Source organism: Chelonia mydas, chromosome 5 (genome assembly GCF_015237465.2).
Source record: "Chelonia mydas isolate rCheMyd1 chromosome 5, rCheMyd1.pri.v2, whole genome shotgun sequence".
Classification (NCBI taxonomy): Eukaryota; Metazoa; Chordata; order Testudines; family Cheloniidae; genus Chelonia; species Chelonia mydas.
The window spans coordinates 52,225,569-52,249,208 of NC_051245.2; the positions used below are offsets into that span (position 1 = coordinate 52,225,569).

At 41.9% G+C, this 23,640-nt stretch overlaps 1 protein-coding gene across 3 annotated transcripts in view; it reads right to left on the reverse strand.

Annotated features, from left to right (window-relative positions):
- Window positions 1-2,860: 2,860 nt before the first annotated feature.
- The window catches only part of HAPLN1 (hyaluronan and proteoglycan link protein 1), an 88,983-nt gene continuing 68,203 nt past the window's right edge, over window positions 2,861-23,640 (reverse strand). For all 3 annotated transcript variants that reach the window (XM_043547432.1, XM_043547433.1, XM_027828733.3), the window contains 2 exons: window positions 13,785-14,087; window positions 2,861-3,740 (listed from right to left, as the gene is read on the reverse strand). In XM_043547432.1, the coding sequence (XP_043403367.1) occupies window positions 3,451-3,740; window positions 13,785-14,087 (593 nt within the window). In that variant the 3' untranslated portion in view covers window positions 2,861-3,450. The remainder of the gene's footprint in view (window positions 3,741-13,784; window positions 14,088-23,640) is intronic.

Below are 23,640 nucleotides of genomic sequence, written 5' to 3' on the forward strand. Positions count from 1 at the left end.
TAAAACTGCTTACAGTGTAGTTAATAATTTCTGCTCCATACATTTGTGCTCCCAGCAAACTATCCCATTAACGTTTCTGTTATAATGATAAATAGATATTATATCTCTGGTGAGCTAAGACTAGCCTTCTTCAATTAGAATACTTCTGAGAAAGCCATCAGGCCTTTCCTTAAATAATATAATAAATTTCACACACAGACCTTCACAATGCTGTGGGTCTGAGTTTGATTCCTGACAATGAATATATTCAGTGGGGTTTCATAGGTGTAAATGAACAGGAGAATTTGGCCAACAGTGATCATATTACAGCTCATTGTAATTCCAGGGTCCCAAATTCCTCTGTGCTATGACTTCTTTGTGCTGCAAAACTTGAGGATGTGTCCACCTGGGTATTTCCTTGTTGTAGGGGAAGTATCTGGTTGGCATAGAACCAGCTTAGCCACCAGCTGCATCATAGCCCCTTATGTAAAGAGCATGGCCATGGATGTATATGCTGTCAGAAAGGCTTCTTGGGTACTGGGGCACAAACTAGAATAGCCCTGAATCTAACTTATGGTGGAGGCTCGCTAGCTTCAGAATCGGGGAGCTGCAAAGGTGTTCTAAAGCTGACTTGCCCCACTTGGCTGTGGATCCAAATGCATCTTGGCCTGACCTAAGGATCTAGACTTGGATGTTCACGTTTCTGCAAGTAGAATCCTTGGCCAGATTCTCTCTTCCTCCAAAATAAGAAGAAACCTGTGGGAAAGGGCTCTGGAAAAAGAGATTGCTGAGACAACTTCAGCAGAAAGCTGTCTGGTGAGTTGTCTCCATATGAAAGAGTCATGCACATCCCCCAAATGTGAAGGATCGTGCTGGAGGACAGGGTCACTTGTATGAAGGGTCTGTGGCTTTACCTCACCCCAGGTGGACTAACAATTTGCTTCGGAACTGGAACCATGTTATGAGTGACTTCCTCTGGCTTTTGCTGCTCCCAGGACTATTGAGGGGGCTGTCCAGAAAAGATAAGGCAATGTTTTCTCTTGTCTACTTTCCATGGGTTGGAAGGAGGATGATCTGCATCCCTTTGGCCTTACTCCTTTCCCTGTCCTGCCCATACCTTCCCTGGCTCAATCATTCTCCAGCTCCTTCCCCTGGATGCACCTCAGACCCTTCAGAAAAGTCTTTGCAGAGTGTGTGTGTATGCGTGTGAGAGATAGTGGGTAGGGCGGGGCAAGAGGGGAGGTGTATGGAGGGGAGGGATGCTTTGAAAGTAACTGAGCCCTCCTTCTGCAGGAAAAGGAGGAGAGAGTGTGTGGCTATAGGGTGGTATGATTTGGCCTCTTAATTGTTCATATGTTATAATCACTTATGATTACATTGTGCTTGAGTTTCCAGAAACCCTGGCTCTTGTGGAAGCAAATATTATTATAGTGTTGTGTTGTATTTTTTTTTTTCTTTTTAATGACTTTGTTTCACCTGGAAAGTATGAGCCAATATCCATATTTCACAAAGGTCTCACCAGGAAAGAATTTTGCCTTCTGCACTTGTTGGGAATGGCAACATGCTCATCAATTCAATACCTTTCTACTACAATCCCGTCATGCATTTAAAATGGAACCACAATCATTTCAGGAATCAGAGATTTATTTACTCAGATCTGTGGAAAAAAAATCTACACAATAACATTCATGAAAGCATACCAGCTGTGTCGTACTGGGATAATACCACTATATTTCATTTAGCTATGGAAACTGTAAAACTTCATTTAATACAAATATTGGTCCTCTGAAATCTTCATAGTCAGCAAACATGGTGTAGGAAAACAGACTTCTACATTTGCTTTGTTTTTAATAGATATACTAATACGGATGGGAATTTCAAAGTTGTCTAATGGATTTGCAAAGGTCAAGACTTTCAACAGTGACTAGTATTTTGGATAGACCAATTTTTGGGTGCCCAACTTGAAATACCTTTAAGGTCTCTATTTTCAGAAAGTGCTGAGCACTCACCCTTTGCAAACTAGACTGCTTTAAGGTGTCTGAAGTTGGGCACCCAGAATTGAAGCATCCAAAAATCACTAGTCACTCTTGAAAATCTTGGCCTCAGACACCCAGTTCCCCTGAATTTGATATTAATTTAATGAGAATGTGGTGCCCAAGCCCCTCAGAAAACTCCATGATGCTTTCTTTCTGTGATACTGGAAGACAAAGGTAAATGTCTCCCATGCAGACCTCTGCAGATTGTGGTGAAATTGCTAAGAATTTCTAGAGGTTTCCATTAATCTTAATAAAGATCAATCATAAAACTGGGTGGAATTGACCACATTTGCTATCTTTATTTGATGGGTTTAGAAACAGTAATATTTGTATTGGGATATAAATTGGGCTTAAGTATGCATACAAACAGGAAATAAGGTGGGGGTTTTTGTTTGTTTGTTTTATCTTTGCTTGTTGGGACTAGATTTTTCTTTCTCATTGTAGAGACTGTACTGATTTTTAATGAGTTTTTCCAAATGTTTATCTTTCATGATGTGTAATAAGCGAGAAATATGTGTTTGTGTTTTTTATAAAGACAATAACATTTCAAAGGCTAACATAAAGTCAAGCTGCTAAATTTTACAATTTGTCTGTCCAGCAGTTCATCTATACAACTGCCCTGAGTAGATGCTAAATGCTGCTTAGCAAATGGCCTTTAGAGTTCAAAAATAACTCAGTAAAGCTACTCAAAGGTAATACAACACTTCTCAGGCATCTTCAGTTTGAATTAAGAAGAAAGCAGGGTTCACTCATTAGTTAATTATTCACCCACTCATCAATGTTTTATACACAATAAAAACACAATTGAAATGTTCAGGAGATCTAGTTGTGCTTTTTGCTATGAGCTTATTTTTCTGAAAGGCAAGATTTTAAATGGTAAAACAAGTCCTATTTTGTGGACTGTTTGAATTGCTGTTTTCATCAAACTGTATATATTGTCCCCCTGTGAAAATATTTTTTGTTTTTTTTTTATTTTGCAAAACCTCACTGAACCCCTGTTAAGAAAAAATTACCATATTTCAAAACTGCAGATCTAATTTTATTTTTGTAGTGCATCTCAAACTGGTACAAATGTGTAAAATTTGTGCTTGTAAAAGCTTCTGCTTTGAGTAGCCTTACATTCCTTAATTTAGTCCTAGCAATTGTCAAGCTATTGCATGCCCCATTCATGAAAAATATATTTCGTTGGGATGGTGTGGCTTAAAGAGTTTGGCTCTAAAGCTTCCTTACCTAGAGCTTTCATTCAATTTATATTAATTTAAAATATCTACTGAATTAACAAAACAAAACCAAATTAAAGGGTTGGACTTATGAAAATGACTCTTTACAGTAAGTAAAAAAGGTTTATCACAGTTTTGGTAACTTGCATGAGTTCGTATTGAAAAAAAATCTTTCACATGTTCTTAATGAATTTAAAATTGTGCTCTAGGTACTTTCAGTTGTATGCCCTGAAACAGTAAACACCATATAGCTTGTGTTTTTTATCTGGGAAGCCCACAAAGCGCACTGCTGCTTCATCAGGACTGCAGCGTCTTCTTGGCCTGGAGATTGGGTAGCGGACACTGCCATCAGCCAGCCAGCCGGCATCACAGCGATCATATCCTAGAAGTTTCCAGGCAGCAAATATCTGGCCTACTTTAGCAATCTGGGATCCATCCTTGAGGCAGGCCTGCACAGCTTCATCATAGGTCAACTTGGTTGGGTGTATTAGGTAGTAAAAACGGCCTAATGCAAAGAGAGAAGGTAAGTTGTCAGTCACATGAAATGATTAAGAAATTCTATAAATAGAGTCTTTACTACAAAATCATACAAAAATGAAGAATATCAACAATCTGTTTATTCTAGTGCTGGGAACTTGATTCAAACCCACTTCATTCTTTCAAAACTGGGACTTAGACTCAACTACATTAAGTTCACATTCTGGGTAGGGGGAGTCTGAAGGAACAGAGCAGGGGGAGGAAGACAGAAATTTTCTGTTGAACCCTTTTTCCCCCTTTCCCCCCAATCTATAGGTTATCCATGTATGCCAACTTAGCATTAGAGTGAGACGAAAGAGGAAGTTTTGTGCTGTGCTATATACATTTCTATCCCTACTGCAAAGCACAGGTTTCCCTTTTCTCTTGAAGGGAGAAAATGTGGAGGAAAAGGTGTGTATGCCTGGGGGGAAGTTCAGGAATTTGAAGGAGGCCCCCAGTCCTGCAACTGGGCTCATACAAGCAAACCCATGTGTATACCCACATAAAATTCCACTGAAGTCCCAGAAAATAGTTAGAGGTTTGCAAATCTCAGACTATACAAGATTCATACATTTCTAGTTTATTCATGGGGATGAAAAATTAGTTCATTGCTTACATTATGTTGGTTTTGCAATCTACATTGCAAATTAAATTAAACCCATCATGATGATCCATTTTCTTGTCACAGAGTGGTATGTTTATAGCTGACCTGTGGTAGTATTTAGGTAAAGGTAACTAGGCCTAACAGATGCAGTTTTATTAATTCATTACAGAAAGAACCATTCCTTGATATGGCAGACACAATGTCCCTGATTAAGTACAAGCACCATTTCCAGTCTTGCCGTAAGAAGGCTGAAATAGTGCACAACTTCTGAGAAGCAAAATTTGAGCTCGTAGCAGACCAAAAACCTGCCTGTCATAAGTCTTCCTTACAAAAGTCAAAAACATTTACGGTTTCTTTTTAGGCATCACAGGGTATGTTCTCATCCTAGAATGCTATAACACTGATAGTGCTATGAGGAAAACTGTCTCTGACTAAGGTAATACAAATATATGTCACTAGTAAAACTAAGCGGGGTGGGGTGGGGGGCTCTTTTGTTGAGTTGTAAGCAGCAACAATATAAATATTAATTTCATCCATCAAGGAAAGGTATCCCGTAAATTAATGGTATTCCTTTTATTCAATATCTTCAGGGTTATTCATCATTATTGGACTGACAGTAAAGCAACTGCTAGGTGGAACTGCAGTCAGCTGATGGGCTAACAATTCCCAAATATGCATGGTAGGCTTTCAAACTGATGCACTTCCAGTGGACAATTTATATAAGAAATTAGGTTATTTTTGCATGGGGCCCTCTTGTTTTAATTCCAGAAGGAAATATTATGTTTCCTTATTAAGGAGTACAAATTATTGTTGTTGTTTTTCTCTCCTTGTGAGAAAACCGTCTCTGCCTCCTTTCAAATGATTTTCTCAGGGGAAAGGATCTGTCCCTTTGACGCCAACTACCCAAAAGGGCTTGTTGCCTAATTAAGGAGTGCCAGATTGGATGGAATATATACGGAAATAGGGAATAGCTCCATTTTTAGGCTTGCACCTTTTTATATTAGGATTTGTTTATATTTGAGCACAAATCCTAACAAAGCACAAACTTTTGTGGCCCTGGTGAGTAACTTACAGAACTTTTCCTTTGTTTCATATTTGTTTTCACAGATCTGTTGTAATTCACTGAGCGGTATCGCTAAGAACTTTCCAAATGGCATTTCAACAGAAGAGTAATGGTGACATCAGGTAATATATCTATTTAGCAAAGCACATGCTTGCTTCTATTTCAATACAGTTGAAAGCATTTTATAACATTTGCTAATGTAGGAGGTTTCTATGACTGGATACAAACTCTTCATACTCTGTAAAGAGTCGAAGATAGTTTGCTGTGGGGTGAATGAGCTTTCAGATTTGCCTGATGGGCTGCAAATCCCACTGAGTTTATTAGCAGCTGGTTAAGCCATGTGTCAATGGAAGGGCAATTTCCGATGGATTTGCAATAAGGTTGTGCATTTGACCCATGACCTCAGTAATATCAGCACTCTTAATATGCCCATTCCTTAAATAGGCCATCGCAAACAGTAAACGTTGTACATAAAATGTTCATCTGTATCCAGAATATTTTGTTAAATTAAAAAATAACCAATCAACTGTGTGCACATCTGCTGGCCCCCTTGAGAAGAGGATTTCCAGGGAGTAAATAAAATGTTGTTAAACTTTACAATGTGTACAGACAATATGTAAACAGATATTCCAATTTGGTGTAATCTCATCCCCAAATATTAAGAGGATTTAAGTGTGAAGTGATGCCTGACCGTTTTTTGGCTAGAACTACATTTTTCTCTTTCTAATATAAAAACATGCATTTGATGACGTGGGTTTTAGCCCATGAAAGCTTATGCCCAAATAAATTTGTTAGTCTCTAAGGTGCCACAAGGACTCCTCGTTGTTTTTGCTGATGCAGACTAACACGGCTACCACTCTGAAATCTTTCTAATATGTAACCCATCAGGATGTGGTAGTAGAAACTTTCACCTTGCATTTGTGAAAGCCAAGAACTTGTCTGTTAATTCCTTATTTTCCTCTTCCTTTGTCCCATTTTTTTGTTTGCTGTGCAGTAGGCATGAAATGCACACTAATAAAGAGGAACTACAGAAGGCCCTATGTACCACTTAAACTCCAGGTTCAGAGAGGTGTTGGTGGGGAGGGGGAGGGGGGGGGTTCAGGGACATTTGTTGGTGTAGAGGCTCTTGAATTGATCTTGAGCAATGGGGTAAACTTTGCTTTGTGATAGCTGTGAAACCACTTGTTTGTAGAATTCCTTCACATCGTACTGACAATCCCGGTCACTGATCCCTACAGTCCTCTGACTGTAACTTCTTTCATGTTTCTTTGTTATACTTTTCCAGTGGCAACCAGATACCTTTTGTTTGCTCCAGCTGCTTTCAGTTTAGAATGAGTAGGATTCTGCTATAAGTAAAGTTGGTGGGGAGGAGGGAATGGAAGACATAATGGAGTATGCAGACCAATGGAAAAAAGGTTGCCAGTTGTGACTGGACATATTCTTGGAGGTTTCATCACATGACATAATCTTTTAACTAAAGATCACTATTTAATTCCTGGAGATTCCAGGACAGTTCTGCGGGGCTGGCAAACCTGGATGTAAACCTTGTCCTCTTAGGGTTTTTGCCTGGAGTAACTGAATTACTGAAGGCTAAAGCCAGATTGTTAGTTTTTGCCACTACACCACAGACATGTAATAAGTGAGCTAGGAAAATTAAAAACAAAACAAACAAACAAAAAAACCCCAAAACTCTCACAGTAAGAGATCAAAAATCATGTTACAGCCCCAAAATCACATGATTTTAAAAAATCATCAAAATATGTTTATTCTCTTAACTTTTTAACTCCCCTCTACTGTTCTGCCTATGTGTGTCACCTGATCGATCGGTGCCTCCCACTGCCCCCGCCAGGGTCCAGAACCAGAGATCTCAAAGAGCAGGAAGCGTTGCTGCTGGGCTTTTCCCTGAATTCCCCTTCCAGTGCAGCCCTGCTCCCACAGGACCCTCTCACTACTATAGGACCATATATGAAGAGCAGGGCAGGGCTGTGTCCTTCACCTCGAAGCATTCATAGATGGCACATATGACAGGTTATAAAAGCCACCGTAAAACTGCTAGTCAAGATAAAATCACAAGTTGGCAATACTGCCTTTACTGTGACCCAACCCAACTAATCACATCATTGTGTGTTTTTGGAAAAGTAAACTGATCTCCAGTGTCAGATGGCAACATGTCAGTAAAAGATGGGAGTGTTACATGTTCTTGGATGTATCCCGAAGGCTGCTGGCATTCGCACAATGTGTAGAGCCCGTCATCTGCTCAACAGACTCAAGTTCAGCACATCTTAATATCCACAGTGAATTGTTGATCAAAGCCAATGTTCTTCATAATTGTTAAGAGCCTCAGAAGTGAAATGCTTCCTCACTCGTTAAATGGGAAAGTTACTTATTAGGTTTGGCATCTATTTTTCCCTATGTTGGAGAACTACAGTAACTTGACTTTATTCTGCCACTTTAGAAAAGGGACATTTCTTCAAAGGTCCGTTTTGCACCAGCTTTCAGCAGCGAGGTCAGTGCTTAGCAACCTTCCATTCCATAGGCTAATTCACTCACTGACTTTTTGAATCCATTTTATTTTTAATATTGTGGTATTTTCTCATTTTCTTTGGTCTCTCATTCAGAGGAACAATGACTCATTACTTGATGTCCTATTTTTCTTGAACGGTAAAATGAGCAATAAAAATATATAAGCCAGAAAAGGTTTTTCTGTCCATTTCTTTCATTAAATGGAAGATGGTGGCTTAACGTCTGATGTCTGTGTCCTCCAACATTGATATAACTGCACTTCGCTGCTGCTTTTTTTACAAAAAATCCCATTTAATTTATTCAGTGTATTTTGTAACTTGTTAACACAAGAGATTTATGATTTTACTGTTAGACCAGATTAAAAAAAGTCAATTATATAGTGCTGTTCAGTGTGCAAAGCATGTAACAAAATGCATATTAATGAGCAGAATGTGTAAAGCAAACTCCATTCATACCTCATCTATATTTTATAGAGGAAGCTGGTAGTAACCCTCTACTCAGGTTGCTTTCCAGTATAAAGAATACTGGTGACTTTTTTTTTTTTTTTAAAGAAGCATTAAAAGCACCATCGTTTGCAGCAGGCCTTTGAAATTTGGCAGGGAGAAACTTGCTGGTCTATATTTTCTTTGTCTTATAAAATTCTGTTCAAGTTTAACTGAAGTATAAAAAAAATTAGCATTCTTTGCCACTCACATGCAGACTGTCAAATCACGGCATGTTCTAAAGGACTGGACATGAAGCAGCAGACACTGCACAGGGAACTTCCAGAAAAACTGTAATAGGAGTAAGGGAAGATTGCTGGGCTGAGTTTCACCCAACCCTCCACCTCTTAGACCCATCCTGGAACAAACACATGGGTCCAGCATCCCATTCAACCCACTCAAACTAATATAGTACCTAGACTAGAAAGGACTTTTACTATCCAGAGGTTCTCAAACTGTGGCTCAGGACCCCAGAGTGGGTTGCAACCCTATTTTAATGGGGTTGCCAGGGCTGGTGTTAGACTTGCTGGAGCCCGGGGCTAAAGCTAGAGCCCGAGCCCCACCTCACAGGTATGAAACTGAGGGCTTCAGGCCTTGGTGGAGGGGCTCAGGGTTACAGGCCCCCAGCCTGGGGCTGAAGCCCTTGGGCTTTGGCTTTGCAAGGGTGCTGGGGCCCGGGCAGGCTCAGACTTGGGTCCCACCTCCTGGTGTCATGTAGTAACTTTTGTCGTCAGAACAGGGTTGCAGTGCAATGAAGTTTGAGAAACCCTGATCGGCAATGACCACTCTAGCTAAAGTTGCAGGATAGTTTCCATCCTAATCCTTATTTTCAGTAGCTCACAACTTTCTGAAACACACCCTGAATGAAAAATTTCAGCCCCGAAGATGTATCTGCCCAAAAGTAACTTTTCCACTGGGACGTCTGAGTAAAAACAGTTCAGCTGTTCCTGAGTACAAGGACTGTGAAGAAAACATGTTTCACTTTGTGAACTTTTATTTACAGCTGGAACAGTTGGAGGTTGAAAGTTGAAAGAGGTATAATGCTCTCTGATATAAATTAGTTTTGATTTTGCCTCTAATAACCACTTACTACAGAATGTACACTTCATTTTCCACGTTTCTTGCAAGACTGCTAAATCTAAGAAAAGGTGCAATGTGCACATATGTGTGACTAACTTAACTAGGTAGTAAAAAGTATAGGGTCTGGGTCCAATTAAAGTTGCAGGGACACACAGACATCAGGAAATGCCAAGATTTCAAGTACAATTTTAATGGTGCTCCCCTGTGCATATTCATTTCCAATAGTCTTTCTTATTAGAAAGAAATTAATTGTAAACATACAAGAATGAAAAACACACTGTAAGCTGCTAGATGTGTATTTAGGGAGGCAGAAAAATTATATATTGTATGCGATCATGTTACCTAGCTACATACATATATACAACCTGTAGTATCTGCGCACTTAATGAAAGACTGTTGTAATGTATATGTAGAAAGGAGCAGCGGTAAGGTTTTTGTGCACATCTTTAACTTTGGTATTTCTTGACCGTTGAGAGCTAACCATACAGCTTTAAAATTCTCTTAATGTTAAGTTTATTGTTTAGATTTATAAAATGTTCCACTATGACCTTTTGTAAATCATAGTTCTTCTTTTAACAGTGCTTGCCAAGCCAATTTGCAGCAGCCACAAGACCGAACTGCAGAGACCCTCAAACCACCATCAAACCTGGTCAGAGGGCAGACAGTGATGTGAGACACTGTCTGTCTTTGGCCACCACCACAGGTGAGGGTCTTTTATTGGTCCAAGGTATGATGGCTGCCTGCACATTGACCCTGGTCCATTCATAATCTGTTTGGAAGGGCTCACTAGTGCTGTGGCAAATCAAAGTTGGGTATGCCTATGGTCAGGTCAATTATAAGAGGCAGGTTCTGACATCAGCTGCAGCCCAGCACATCAATGTCGCAGAGCAGTCTGGGCAGGGCAAGTGGGCCCATAGTGGGTGCCTCAACAACAAGTGAGGTCTCAGGTGGTCGAAGGGGCCTGTGTATAGTGGAAGGCTTGGATTTTCCCTGAGCTTCTCAACTCTTCTGACTGTGGCACCCTCACAATGGATGTGTGGAGGAGTGATGTTGCTTAACATGGGGAGCCATGGTATTAGTGTTGGTTGAATCATCCCAGTTATGATGCAATTGGTTGAATATAGTAGTATATCAACCAACTTGACGTGAGATGAATGGAGCCAGACCGGAGCCCAGCAGAGGGCTAACCTGGATGATGGGGGTTTATGGCTCAGTGTTCTCATTGTGCAACCCATGAGTTCCCAATTCATACTGGGGACAATGATGATCCAACCAGTGGACTGCATTCAACGTCCTTTCTAGGGCTGAATCTCAGTCACTTGCCAGCCAACATTCCTGATGCAGTTCCACCCACGTCCCCCCTCCCCTCAGTGTTCTCAGGCTAGCCCTAAGAATACTACAGTTCAACACCAAGGGATTGTCAGCAGCCAAATGCAGTATTAGCATAAACCATGGTCAGACATTATTAAGACTTGCATAAGGTGTGTGTTTTACTTTGCCTATATAACTACAAATCACAAGCCTGTATTTATACAATCTAATAAAATATGTTTTGAGAGTGAAATGGCTGCAGATGGATTGAACAGTGGTCAGGTAGTAGATCCAATAAAGGGCATTAATCAGAGATCATAACAAGTAATTTCATAAAGTCCTGAAACTAATTTTATAGTGTGTTGTGTTATTAAAGAGAATGAGAAAGTTTTGCTGCAACATCTTCCCTTAAGTAGCTCATAGGAATAGATGCTACAAAGCTGCAATCTTTAGTTCTTTATGAAGTGTATATATAGTTTTAGAGTTATATGATTCACCCAATCCACTATGGAGGTGACCTAGAAGCTCCAGAGTTTAAGTTGTTACATTCAAATTTGCAGTTAAAGCAGTACTAGGGTATTTCCATTTCATGATTTAATTTAATGTCCATATTTAACATCCTCTTCAGGAGAGAACTGAGTTTTGTCAAAGACTTACTAACTTTGGCAGATGATGCATTAAAAATTAGACCTTTTTGGGGTTAAGAAATTGAAGTACCTGTGCTTAAAGCAAGAGATGTATTTAATCTTGTGTATTTGAGGATGAACACATTTCATGGTGAATAAGTAAAGAAGTGCACTCATCCTATGCTGGTGGGCTAAAAGACAAACATCTGCTTTCCAAGATGGATAAAAATTATTCGCAAGCAAGAGGCCCTAACATGGTCACAGAAGGCTGTCGATGGAGATGCTGAGGAGGGAAGCTGTCTTTGCTTGTGGTCTGTGATGGCCCTGATCCTTGCTATTGGTTGTAGCCATCTTTTTAAGCAATGCTACAAGGTTCTCAGACTAACCCTTCAGCTACAGCAAGCAGTGACTACTGCTTTCTGTTCAGCTGCACCCATACTAATGTCTAGCGAAGATTAGACTGCTCCAAATCCAAGGCTTGCAGTCATGAAACTGAAGTTTAGAGCAACCCAAGATGAGAGCAGGTAGCCTACAAAACTATATAGGAACGGAGCAATGGCAGTGTAGAAAGGTGTGACAAAAGAGCCTAAATTATTAGTCACAAAAGCCAGGAATTAACAAGATTGGTATTAGAATCATAGAACTGGAAGGGACCTGGAGAGGTCTTCTAGTCCAGTCCCCTGTACTCAAGGCAGGACTAAGTATTATCTAAACCATTCCTGACAGGCACTTGTCTAACTGATCGTAAAAATCTTCAGTGACAGAAATTCCACAACCACCCTAGGCAGTTTATTCCAGTGCTTAACCACCCTGACCGTTAGGAAGTTTTTTCCTAATGTCCAACCTAAACTGTAGTTGCTACAATTTAAACCCATCACTTCTTGTCCTATCTTCAACAGTTAAGGAGAACATTTTTTCTTCCTCCTCATTGTAATAACCTTTTTTGTACTAGAAAACTGTTATCATGTCGTTCCTCCCCCCCCCCTCCCCCGTCTTCTCTTTTCCTGACTAAACAAACCCAATTTTTTCAATCTTCCCTCATAGTCATGTTTTCTAGATCTTTAATAATTTTTGTTGCTCTTCTCTGGACTTTTTCTAATTTGTGGCACCAAGAACTGGACACAATACTCCAGCTGAGGCTTAATCAGCGTGGAGTAGAGCAGAAGAATTATTTCTCGTGTCTTGCTTACAACACTCCTGCCAATACATCCCAGAATGATGTTTGCTTTTTTGCAACAGTGTTATACCGTTGACTCATATTTAGTTTTTGCTCCACTATGACCCCCAGATGCCTTTCTGCAGTTCTCCTTCCTAGGCAGCATTTCCCATTTTGTATGTGTGCAACTGATTGTTCCTTCTTAAGTGGAGTATTTTGCATTTATCCTTATTGAATTTTATCCTATTTACTCCAGACCATTTCTCCAGTTTGTCCAGATCACTTTGAATTTTAATCCTATCCTCCAAAGCACTTGCAACCCCTCCCAACTTGGTACCATCCACAAACTTTATAAGTTTACTCTCTATGCCATTATCTAAATCATTGATGAAGATATTGACCAGAACCAGACCCAGAACTGATCCCTGTGGGACCCCACTCATTATGCCTTTCCAGCTTGACTGTAAATCACTGATAACTACTCTCTAGGAACAGTTTTCCAACCAGTTCTGCACCCACCTTATAGTAGTGCCATCTAGGTTGTATTTCCCTAGTCTATGAGAAGGTCATGTGAGACAGTATCAAAAGACTTACTAAAGTCAAGATATACCACATCTACCACTTCCCTCCATCCACAACGCTTGTTACCCTGTCAAATATGGTATGCCCTTGTTAGGCGAGGGTTACCATACAAAATGGAACTGTTTGATACTTTATTAGAGAGTATAAAGTGGCATTAAAGTTACGTAGGAACAGTGAATTCCTAATCACACTTGTTCCTTGTAGTTTTTTACCTTTTGGTAGGTTTTTAACTTGTAGTATATTCTCACTATTTACTTAAGGGGGCAACTCAATGAAAGGAAACACTGATTTCTCCATTGCTTTAACTTAAATAAACTAGGCAGTGTATCAATATGGAACATACCTGCACAAATTTCTAGGAATGAAAACAGAGACACATGAATGTGCTGCCAATATTCATTCTGACTATTGCTTTTAAAAATGAATGACATGAAAATGTGGCAAAATTTGTTCTTTTTCCACTTCAGACTCATTTCCTCATAAATTCAGTGATAACACTTTCCAAAACTAACATGCACTTTGACAAATCAAATATCTCTTGCTGCTTTTCAGCACCTTTGGAGTTAGTTTATTTTCTGAAGCACAGAAATGATTCAAAACTCTTACCATTGAAGTTTGATGTAAAACAGAAAACATCGTATCTGCTTTTATCTTTATCCCAGAACCCATAATTCCTGACTCCAGGCACTGTGTTCTTTCCTCCGCAGGGCTCTCTGGGTTTGGTGATAGGGTACTGAACTGATCCATCGTTGAGCCAGCCTGCATTACACCAATCCAGCCCCGACCTCCATGCATCATACAATTGGTCAAAGGAGGCGATAACAGAATCTTGGTCCAGACAAGCTTGCTGAGCCTCGTGGAAGTTTAGGTTATAGCGGCCCAGCCGTGGAAAGTAAGGGAATACAACACCTACATCAGAAAGGAAGAAAGAAGGCTATTAGCTGTTTAACCATATAAAAACACAACAGAGGGGAACATCATTTACTGGCCTCAAAAGGACAAATTTAAGGTTAACTATGTGAGATGCCAGAATAATATAACGGCAACTGGTGATTTTATTTCTAGGGAAATTCTCTGTCAGCAAATCAGCTGTTTGGTCTGAGAACATTGTCTGACTATCTCCTGACATGGCAGGCTTCCCTGCCTGATAGCCTCACACTCTTTCTTGCTGGAACCTCACCAGTTCTGTCTCCTGCTCTCAGCTGCAGCCTTTGTACTGACACCAGAACCTCATCCTTGCACATTCTGACAGCATTCTGTTCTGCGTATCTTATTACCAACCACATGCAGACAAACTGCAGTTAGGTCAGAGGAGGGCAGCAGCAGTGGTTAAGGGACTGGAGATCTTTAGAACGAAAATGTCAAAGCAAGCAAGGAAAATCAATGGATTATTTTTAGTGGGTTTAGTTTAAGGGACCATTTAAAAGAATGGTCAGCTGATCCTGTTAAATGGCTATAGTGTGGGTTTTAGCCACAGCCCCTCAATGGCGGCAGCACAGAGAGAGGCATCTCCCCCTTTCTGCTGCCATACCTTGGAAGGGGATGCAGCACATGTTCTCCTGCACAGCCAGAGAGTTCTGCTAGCCACCATGGAGGATTTGGGGTGCCACCTTTCCCTGTCCCCTTTTGGGCGGCTAACAGCATAGCCAGACGGCATTCAGAGGAGTGCGAGCAGAGATTGTGGCTGGCCCAAGTGTAGGGAACACAAGGGTGTGGGATGTTTCCTCACAACACATGACGACCAATCATTGACTGGCCCAAACTCTGAGATCGGGTCTTAGCCTTTGAAGAGGGATACAACACAGATAACTTCGGTTTAAAAAGAAGGAGTATCTAAGTAGAGACAGAGGAACCTAGGGAAATTTCAGAATTGTCTGAACAGCAATATTTATTGACACTCATTCACCCCCCTCAACCCTGTAGATTTTCCCACTGCACTTCAATCAAAAAAATCACAGCTGGACACAGGAGAGACATGGCAGACAACATCTCAGAAGAGACCTCCCCAGCTGGCTCTGATAAAATTCAGTGAAGAGCAGAGATAGCACTAACGGAAAAAGCTTGGATCACAGCATCCCAGATTTTGGTAGGGTTTCAAAACCTAACTCGGATTCAGCAGACAAAGCAGACAAAGTTCATCAGCCCAGGCTCTATAAGGTGAAACAAAATACCTGATCCAAACAAGATCCAGAGCTGAAGTTTTCTGCTCAACTGTAGAACAGAGTAGAGTAGGGTGGGGAGGAAGTTGGGGATGAGATGGAGCATTAGGAGAAGGGCCAAAAGGCACCAAGATTAAATAGAAATCTACCTTTCTTTTTATTCTCTCCCTATTCTTGAACTCTAGTTGCTAATTTTCTTATCCTTCGCAAGTCTCTTCTGTTTAAGAAGCTTCAATTACTAGCTATTCGGAACTATAAACTATGAAAATAAAGGTAATACATATCATGTTATTAACTATGATATCTTAAATAATAAGGTATACATATTCTACATGTTTAAATTCATTCTGGATCTCTTTTTCCTTGTTATTCATTTTACTTTTGAGGTGTCCAAGGACTGAACTACTGAGGGTAATACTGGCAATTTACCAGAAACAAGGATTGTATCTATTCTGCATATAAATGTGAACAGTCCAAGTTGGGTACCTAAATCCACAAACAGGCATGGAAAAAAACCTCATTTTCAGAGGTGCTGAGCAGTGACCAGACCGCCCAGTGACTATTGTTGAAGTGAGTTTAGGATCTTTAGGTATTGTGTATTGCTGTAAAACACAATTTTATTTAAGTGGCTAACTATGGATTTAGGTGCTTAATGTTTCCACTCACATTTAATAATTTTGGCTATAATGTTTTAACACAGAAATATGCACACAACTGTAATATTAGCTTGTGGGTGTATCTGCCTCAACAGATTAGAAGTTGCTTTTTGTTGGAGTTCATTTACAATAAAAACCTGCAATTGATGAAACTGACTTCCCTCTGCAGTTACACGGAGATGCTGTCTAAGGGTGATTTACATGATTGTTTAGGCTGGATTTGTCCTGTGAGCCAGACTTTGTGTAGCTCCACTTTACCCTGCATTGAATTGTTATCTACTGCTGCTGTGCCTTCTTTCCCTATAGCTTTTAATGTTGAATTAATAGGGATGACCTTTTTCACAAACCTCTCTACTACTGCAGCTACCCTTCCTACGCTTTTGTGCACTAGTTAGTTACCTAACATCTTCAGCTTCAGTTCTTGTCACCAATCTCTATACGACAATCCATCACATACATATTTGGATGGAGCAAAAGACCATCCTGAAGGTTACATTTTTCCAGAGCTGGAAATGGAATCAAAAACTCTTGATTTATAGTCCGTATCTCATCCCATGACTAGATAATGTCTCCTCTCCACAATGGTGATAAATTCAGTTTAGGATTTGGGGAAAAGGAAGACAGTTCCTTGTGTATTTGTCTTTTTCTGCCTATGGATACCTCTTTGGGCACTTTAAATACCACATAAATCTTATGCTGGTAAGAGTCTGGCATGTCCCCATCAAATGTAGTGGTTATGATAATTCTCATCTTTAGCCTTGCCCCTGATTCACTAAAAAGAACTGCATTGTGATTTCCCTTCCCACCCTTTTTTCCTTGTCACCATGTCAAATGTAACTCCTCCAAGACAAAAAACATGCTGACCACACTATCTATGTGCTTCTACCACCCACCTAAGGGATTTTTCTTTGTAGGAAGCTTATTTGCAACCGTCTACCTTAATCCTGGAGGAGTTCATCATGCCAATTTGTTGGAACATTGATATGACTTGTGGAAGGTCAGGGCCCCAAACCTGTACCTCTATTGACCTCAGTGGTGCAACTCCTCACTTTGGTGAAGCAGGTTAGAAATCCTTCAAGCATTACACATTTACAATACTAGAGAGTCAAGCTTTCAAGCTCTCTCTCACCAACACAAGTTGGTGCAGTAAAAGATGTTACCTCATCCACCTTCTCTTTCTACTTTCCTGGGAGTGACACAGCTACAACACCACCATTTATAGTACTGTCAATATAGGACCTTTCATAAGTACTCAGTTCACTTAAATATACCCTCTCGAAGAACAGTTTATCTTCTCTTTACATCTGAAGAAGGTCAAGAAGAACCAAGGCCACTTCAGGTTGCTGTTGAAGATATTTGTAATTGAATGACAGACCCACAATCGCACTAGTTTTAGGATTCTGTACTTATTAAATCAGAGTCCTGAGAACTGGTGATTGTAACGGAAATTAGAATGAGTCCATTAAGTTAGCATGACAACTATTTGAAGTAATGCACATTTCAATAAACACTCCTGTGTTTATTTGAATGATTCATTTTAGTGGACAAACACATGCTTTGGCTTTTACTACAAGCTTAGTCAAATAAATATTTAGAAAGAGAAAAAGGGAAAAGGAACACAGTTGGGCCCACTTCCTCAAAAGTACCCAGGAACCTAATTCCCATTGATTTTAATGGGAGCTAGGTGCCTAAATACCTTTGAGGATTGGACTTTAGTGCTGAGTTTCTCCCCATAAAATTCACCCTTTTGTGTAGAAGTACCGTTGCTCACATGACAACCAAATTCACTGACTACTCTGTGACACTACAGTACAGAACTGTATTTCCTGCAATACTTCTGGTGAGCTAAGGAAAGTGCCGAATCACCTAATGATTCTCGGGGGGAGGGGGAAATGAAGTGAGTGCAAAGATTGTAATTAGCTAGGGATGAGAAATATCAAATTCACCCAATAATATGAATATTGGTACTATTCAGACAGATCTTTGGCTCGTGAACATTCACAGTGCACATTCAAACCCCTATTAAACTCAGTGCATTGAAGACTACTGACAACAACATTTAACTGATGGCTACATTCCCCCCGCATCCTTCTTTAATCTGATCTTCCATCTGGGGTCTCGAGATACCAGTAGAAGGAAGTCTATTACTTTGTATACCAGTAGAGGAGATACCAAGAGAAGGAAGCCTATTACGTTTACTCTTTATTCTGGCTGAGAAATGCTTTCTTGACGCATGTATTAAGGGATGGGATTTTTGATCAAGTTTATGGGAGCTGGGTGCCCAAATCCCATTGAAAATCAGTGGGAATTGGGTGCCTAAGGAACTTTTGAAAATTCATCTTAAATGAACAGGCCTGTTTGAGAAGTGCCAATTACATTTGTGCTTCTAATGTAATACAATATTTCTAAATACAAACCCAGTATTAGCCTTCTTAAATTCTCTAGTCGCTTGTGTCATGCTCCTAGTGTAAACAAGTGCAGTTTACACTAGTCACCCTTAAAACCATCACAATTGTGCCTTACACAATGAAGTAACCTTAAATAGGACTGTAATGACAGCAGTAAATAGGAGTCGTGGATCTACTGAGGTACCATTATATGCAGTCAGCAAGCTTGTATGGGTGACCATTGTATGTACAGACAGAAGGCGACAACCCAAAATTCTGTTAGCCTAGATGTGGGTGGGAGTGTGGAGAGGCTATCCATAGCCAGAGTGAAGAAATAGACTTCCTTTAGTTCTAGTCCAAACAGAAAAGCAAGGCTTCTTTTAGCCAGAGTCAACACAGGATACAGTAAGGCTCCCTATATACTGTACTGCAGGGAGCAACCTTACACTGGCAGGGGGATACACTAGATGGCCTAAGCAGCATTTTCCACTTCATGTTTTTATAATTCAGAGTGAACATGGAAACTCCTTCTCTCGCCTTCAGAATCCATCTCCGTCGCCCAGTCTGCTATACTTTTTGGGCTGCTGGGCATTCTCACACTGCTCCATGGATCCCAGATGATCTAGCCATCATTGGGCAGCCAGTTCATCAAGTGGCTCCACTCTCCTGTTATCCTGGCAGGTTTTGTAGGAGACTGTGTGCCAGACCCTTTCACCTCAGCAACAAAATGTATGGATTCTTTATTTGACTTGCATAACAGCTCAGCAGAGATGCAAAGTGGGACTTGTTTGGTTCACAGGCAGAAGCTTTATGAGCTGCATGAAAGGGAATTCATTGGAAGCTATGCTAAACTTTTCTTTTGGAAGTAGTCTCAATAGCATATATAATTCAAACCATATTTCAATTTCAATGGGTATTAAAAGCCAGACTCTTTTGAACACATTTCCAGTGTGATGTATGGAGATTTAGCTATGCTATTCCATTTATTTCAAAAGCAGTTAGTCATAGAGTTTAAGGCCAGAGGAGACCACCAGATCATCTAGTCTGACCTCCTGAATATCACAGCCCACCAATACCACACAGTACACACACACTAAATCCAGCAACCAAAATTAAACCAAAGCATTACAGCCTGCAAGAGATTAAACTATTATGTGCCACAGGCAGAGAATAGGAGGGATCAAAGTGCACCAGTATCCGAGGCACTTGCAATATCAAGGAATTGATTAAATGACATATACGCAGATAATCTCAGCAAGAAATCTGCACCCACATGCTTCAGAAAAATGCTAAAAAATTCCAAGGTTACTGCCAAGCTGACCTGGAGGAAAATTCCTTCTTGACCCCACAGATGATGATCAGTTTTAGACTTTGAGCATGTGAGCAAGAACCAGCCAGCTACATACCTGAGAGGGAGAATGCTTGGTATCACATCAGTGCCCTGATCCACCCCATCCAGTGTCCCATCTCCAGCCATGGACATGCCTCGTGCTTCAGAGGAAGGAGACAAAAAAAGCCCCAAACCCTCTGGAGGAAGGATGGAGGGAGAATCCCTTCCTGACTCCTGAAGGTAGAGTGACCAGATAGAAAGTGTGAAAAATCAGGATGGGGGTGGGGTGGTAATAGGTGCCTATATAAGAAAAAGCCCAGAATATCGGGACTGTCCCTATAAAATCAGAACATCTGGTCACCCTACCTGCAGGTGACCAGCTGAAGCTCTGAAGCATGAGATTTAGGAACATAGCTTATAAAGCAGAAGGGACTCCCAAAGCTCGCGAGCCCTGCCTCCCACCATGAGAAGAAACCTCATCATACAATCCCAATCATATATTTGTCCAGCTTTCACTTAACACTAATTAAGTTGTTTACCCCAACAACTCCTGTTAGGAGGCTGTTCCAGACCTCACCCTTCTGATGATTAAAACCTTCTTCTAATTTGTTCATGGGCAGTTTAATGCCTCTTTGTTCTTTGGCCAGCTTTGTCCCTTAGCTTAAATAACTCTTCACCTTCCCTGGTGTCTACCCTGCAGATGTATTTATAGCATAATCATATCACCTCTCAGCCTTTATTTTGCTAGATTAAACAAGCCAAGCTCTTCCAGTCTCCTCTTATAAGATAAGACCTCCTTTCCCCCGATCATCCTAGCAGCAGTTCTCTGCCCCTGTTCCAATATGATTTCATCTTTCTTGAACATTACTCCTGCCTGAATTATGCGCTAAAAAAATAAAAACTCTGGGCACATTTTAAAATTCTGCAAAGTTTATTCTTTATTAATTAATAAATAAATAAATGTGGAGGCTCCAGCATGGCAGTGGGGAGCACTGGCTGCATGGAGGTGGGAGATCACTCAGCAGCCCTCGCCCTCCCCACCCCGAGGACATGGACTCAGCGGTGAGGCTGCACCTGACCCTGACACAGAGCAAGGGCTGGGCCTGCCCCAGAAACACCCTAGGGCCCTGCCCCTCTGCGCCAGGCACGCCAGGTGTGGGCAGAAAGGCTCAGCCCAGCAAGAGCCAAGTGTGGAGGGGCATGGGGTGGGGGGGGGGGAAACCAGGTGTGGGGTGAAAAGGTTCTGGGTGGGGCAATCTGGGTGCAGGTGGCTTAGTAGGAGGGTCCGTGTGTGGGAGGGGGGAGGGATCTGGATGCACAGGGGCTCAGGGGTTCTGGGTGCAGGGGCAATGGAACTCAGTGGGGGATCCAAGTGAAGGAAGTTGGGGCTCAGCGGGGGGAGGTCTGGGTGTGGGTGGATGGGGTTGGCAGGGGCAGTCTGGGGGTGGGGGAATGGGGCTCAGTAGAGCGTGGGGCGGGGGCCCAGGTGCAGCTGGTTGGGGCTCAATGGGATGGGGGTTCAGGTGTGGGGTGGCTTGTCAAGTTGGTTCAGGTGCATAGGGGAGTGGGGCTCATCGCGGTTGGGATTTGAGGTGGGGGCTCAGCGGAGGTGTGGTCTGGGTGCAGGGATGGGGATCTGGATGCAGGGGGTGAGGCTCGGCATGGTGGGGGTTTGGGTATGGGGGACTCGGTGGGGAGTTCTGGGTATCGGTGCGGGGGGGGGGGGGGGTGGGTGAGCTCAGCAGGTGGGCCCAGTGGGAGGTTCTGAATGCAGGGGGGTGAGGCTCAGCAAGGGGGTCTGGGTATGGAGGGGTCCAGATTCATGCAGGTTGGGTGGATGGGGGAGCAGCTCACCATACAGTGACACCTCCCCCTGCAGCTGAGGAGTGATGAAGGCAGAAAGTGGGGGGAGGGAGCTTTCTGCAGCCAGGAGAGGTTTCTGAGGGTCGGTCTGCCTGCCAGCCCTGGCCACTTCATGCTGGGAAAGTGAACTCCTCCCCTACTCCCAGCCCAGCCAGGACTAGCAGCTGAGCCCAGCACAGGATAGGATCCACAGCCAGATGTCGGGGGTGGAGCTTGATGGAGTGGGAGTTCAAGTGTAGGGGGCTCTGTGCAGGGGTAGGGGTTCTGGGTGCAGGGGTAAGGCTTAGCAGTGGGGTTTGGGTATGGGGATTCTGATGCACAGGGGTTGGGCAGTCAAAGGGTGGGTCTGACCTGACCCCACATGGGTCTGACATGGCCCCCACATGGGTCTGAGCAAGCCACCAGCCCCCTGTCCCCTCCCCTCCCCTCCCTCCGCAGTAATTTACCTCTCTACCAGCTGCTCTGTGTGCCCCAAAGGATGCACCCGTGCTGCTGGGGTGAGGTGCATGACCGCTCCTGTGGCTTCCCTTTGCTTCCTCATCAGAAAGTAATTTTTCTGTGGGGAAGCAAAGAAATCTGTGGGAGACATGAATTCTGTGCAGTGGCACAGAATTCCCCCAGGAGTAGAGCATGGATGACCAAAAGCAGTTGTCTGATTGACTATATATATATCCATGCACAGTACTGAAACTCTAATAAACAATAGTAATAACAAAGCATGTATTTCTTTGCAGTAGCTCCCCATGATGTGGTAGGTGTTGTCTAGAAATACAAAAAGGGATGAGCCAGAGAAGGGGAACAACAAAAGGGGTTTTCTGTGCAATCCCAACAAAATTCACTACAGAGAGACAAAGTGAGTGAGGTAATATCTTTTAGTGAACCAATTGGGTCGCATAAAAGATTGCCTCACCTACCTCGTGTGTCTAATATACTGGAACCAGCACGGCTACAGCTACACTGCAAACAAGATTCACTATAGGCAGCAGCACAGAAGTGGATTTTTAATATTATTTTAAAGTAGTTTGTGGGTGTGTGAATTTAAAAGTATGCACACAGAAGAATATTTATTTCAATTACAGATCCACTGTTAGCTAGACATAAATTAAGAGGAAAATATTACAATACTACTGTTAGCCCAGGGTGCAGAGTACTGTATGTAATGAAAATGTGAAGAGCTCAATTGTCTATCATTACATCAACATTAAAACATAGGTAGGGCTCTACCATATTCATGACCGTGAAAAACGTATCACAGACCGAGAAATCCGGTCTCCCCCATGAAAGCTGGTCTTTTGTGTACTTTTACCCTATACTATACTAGAGCGTAAATGTATACAAAAGTACATAGTATTTCTCAAAGTGGGGTCCTGACCCAAAAGGGACGGTAAGGCTATTGTGTGTGTGTGGTGGGGGCAGGGGGAAGATATTGCCACCCTTACTTCTGTGCTGCCTTCAGAGCTGGGCAGCCGGAGAGTTTGGTGTAGTGCCAACCTTATGTCTGCACTGCTCCTGATCACTGCACTGCTCTCTGGCCACCCAAATCTGAAGGCAGTGCAGAGGCAAGGGTGCCAATACAGTGAACCCCCCCCCCCCCCCCACACACACACATACAATAGCTTTGCGCCCTTCTCTTGGGTCGCCCCCCCCCCCCCCCAATTTGAGAAATGCTGATTTAAGAGCTTCATATGTTTATATCTTGCTGTTTTTAAATACATATTTATGCTTTGTTATAACACCATGACAGTTAAGATTTAAATATATGAAACCATGAAATTCAAGATTTTTAAAATGCTATGAGCATGAAATTTACAAAAATGGACCGTGAATTTGGTAGGGCCCTAAATATAGGGGAAGAGCTGAAGTAAAGAACATTAAATGTAAGATTTAAGCCATCTGGCTTTTGCTTATAAGTAATGTAATAATACCTAGCTTTTATGCTATTTGTCAGTAGGTCTCAAAGTACTTTACAAAGGCAGTAAGGCTCATTATCCCCATTTTACAGATAGATAAACTGAGGCAGAGAGCAGTGACGTGACTTCCTCAAGGTCAGCCAGCAGGCCAGTGGTT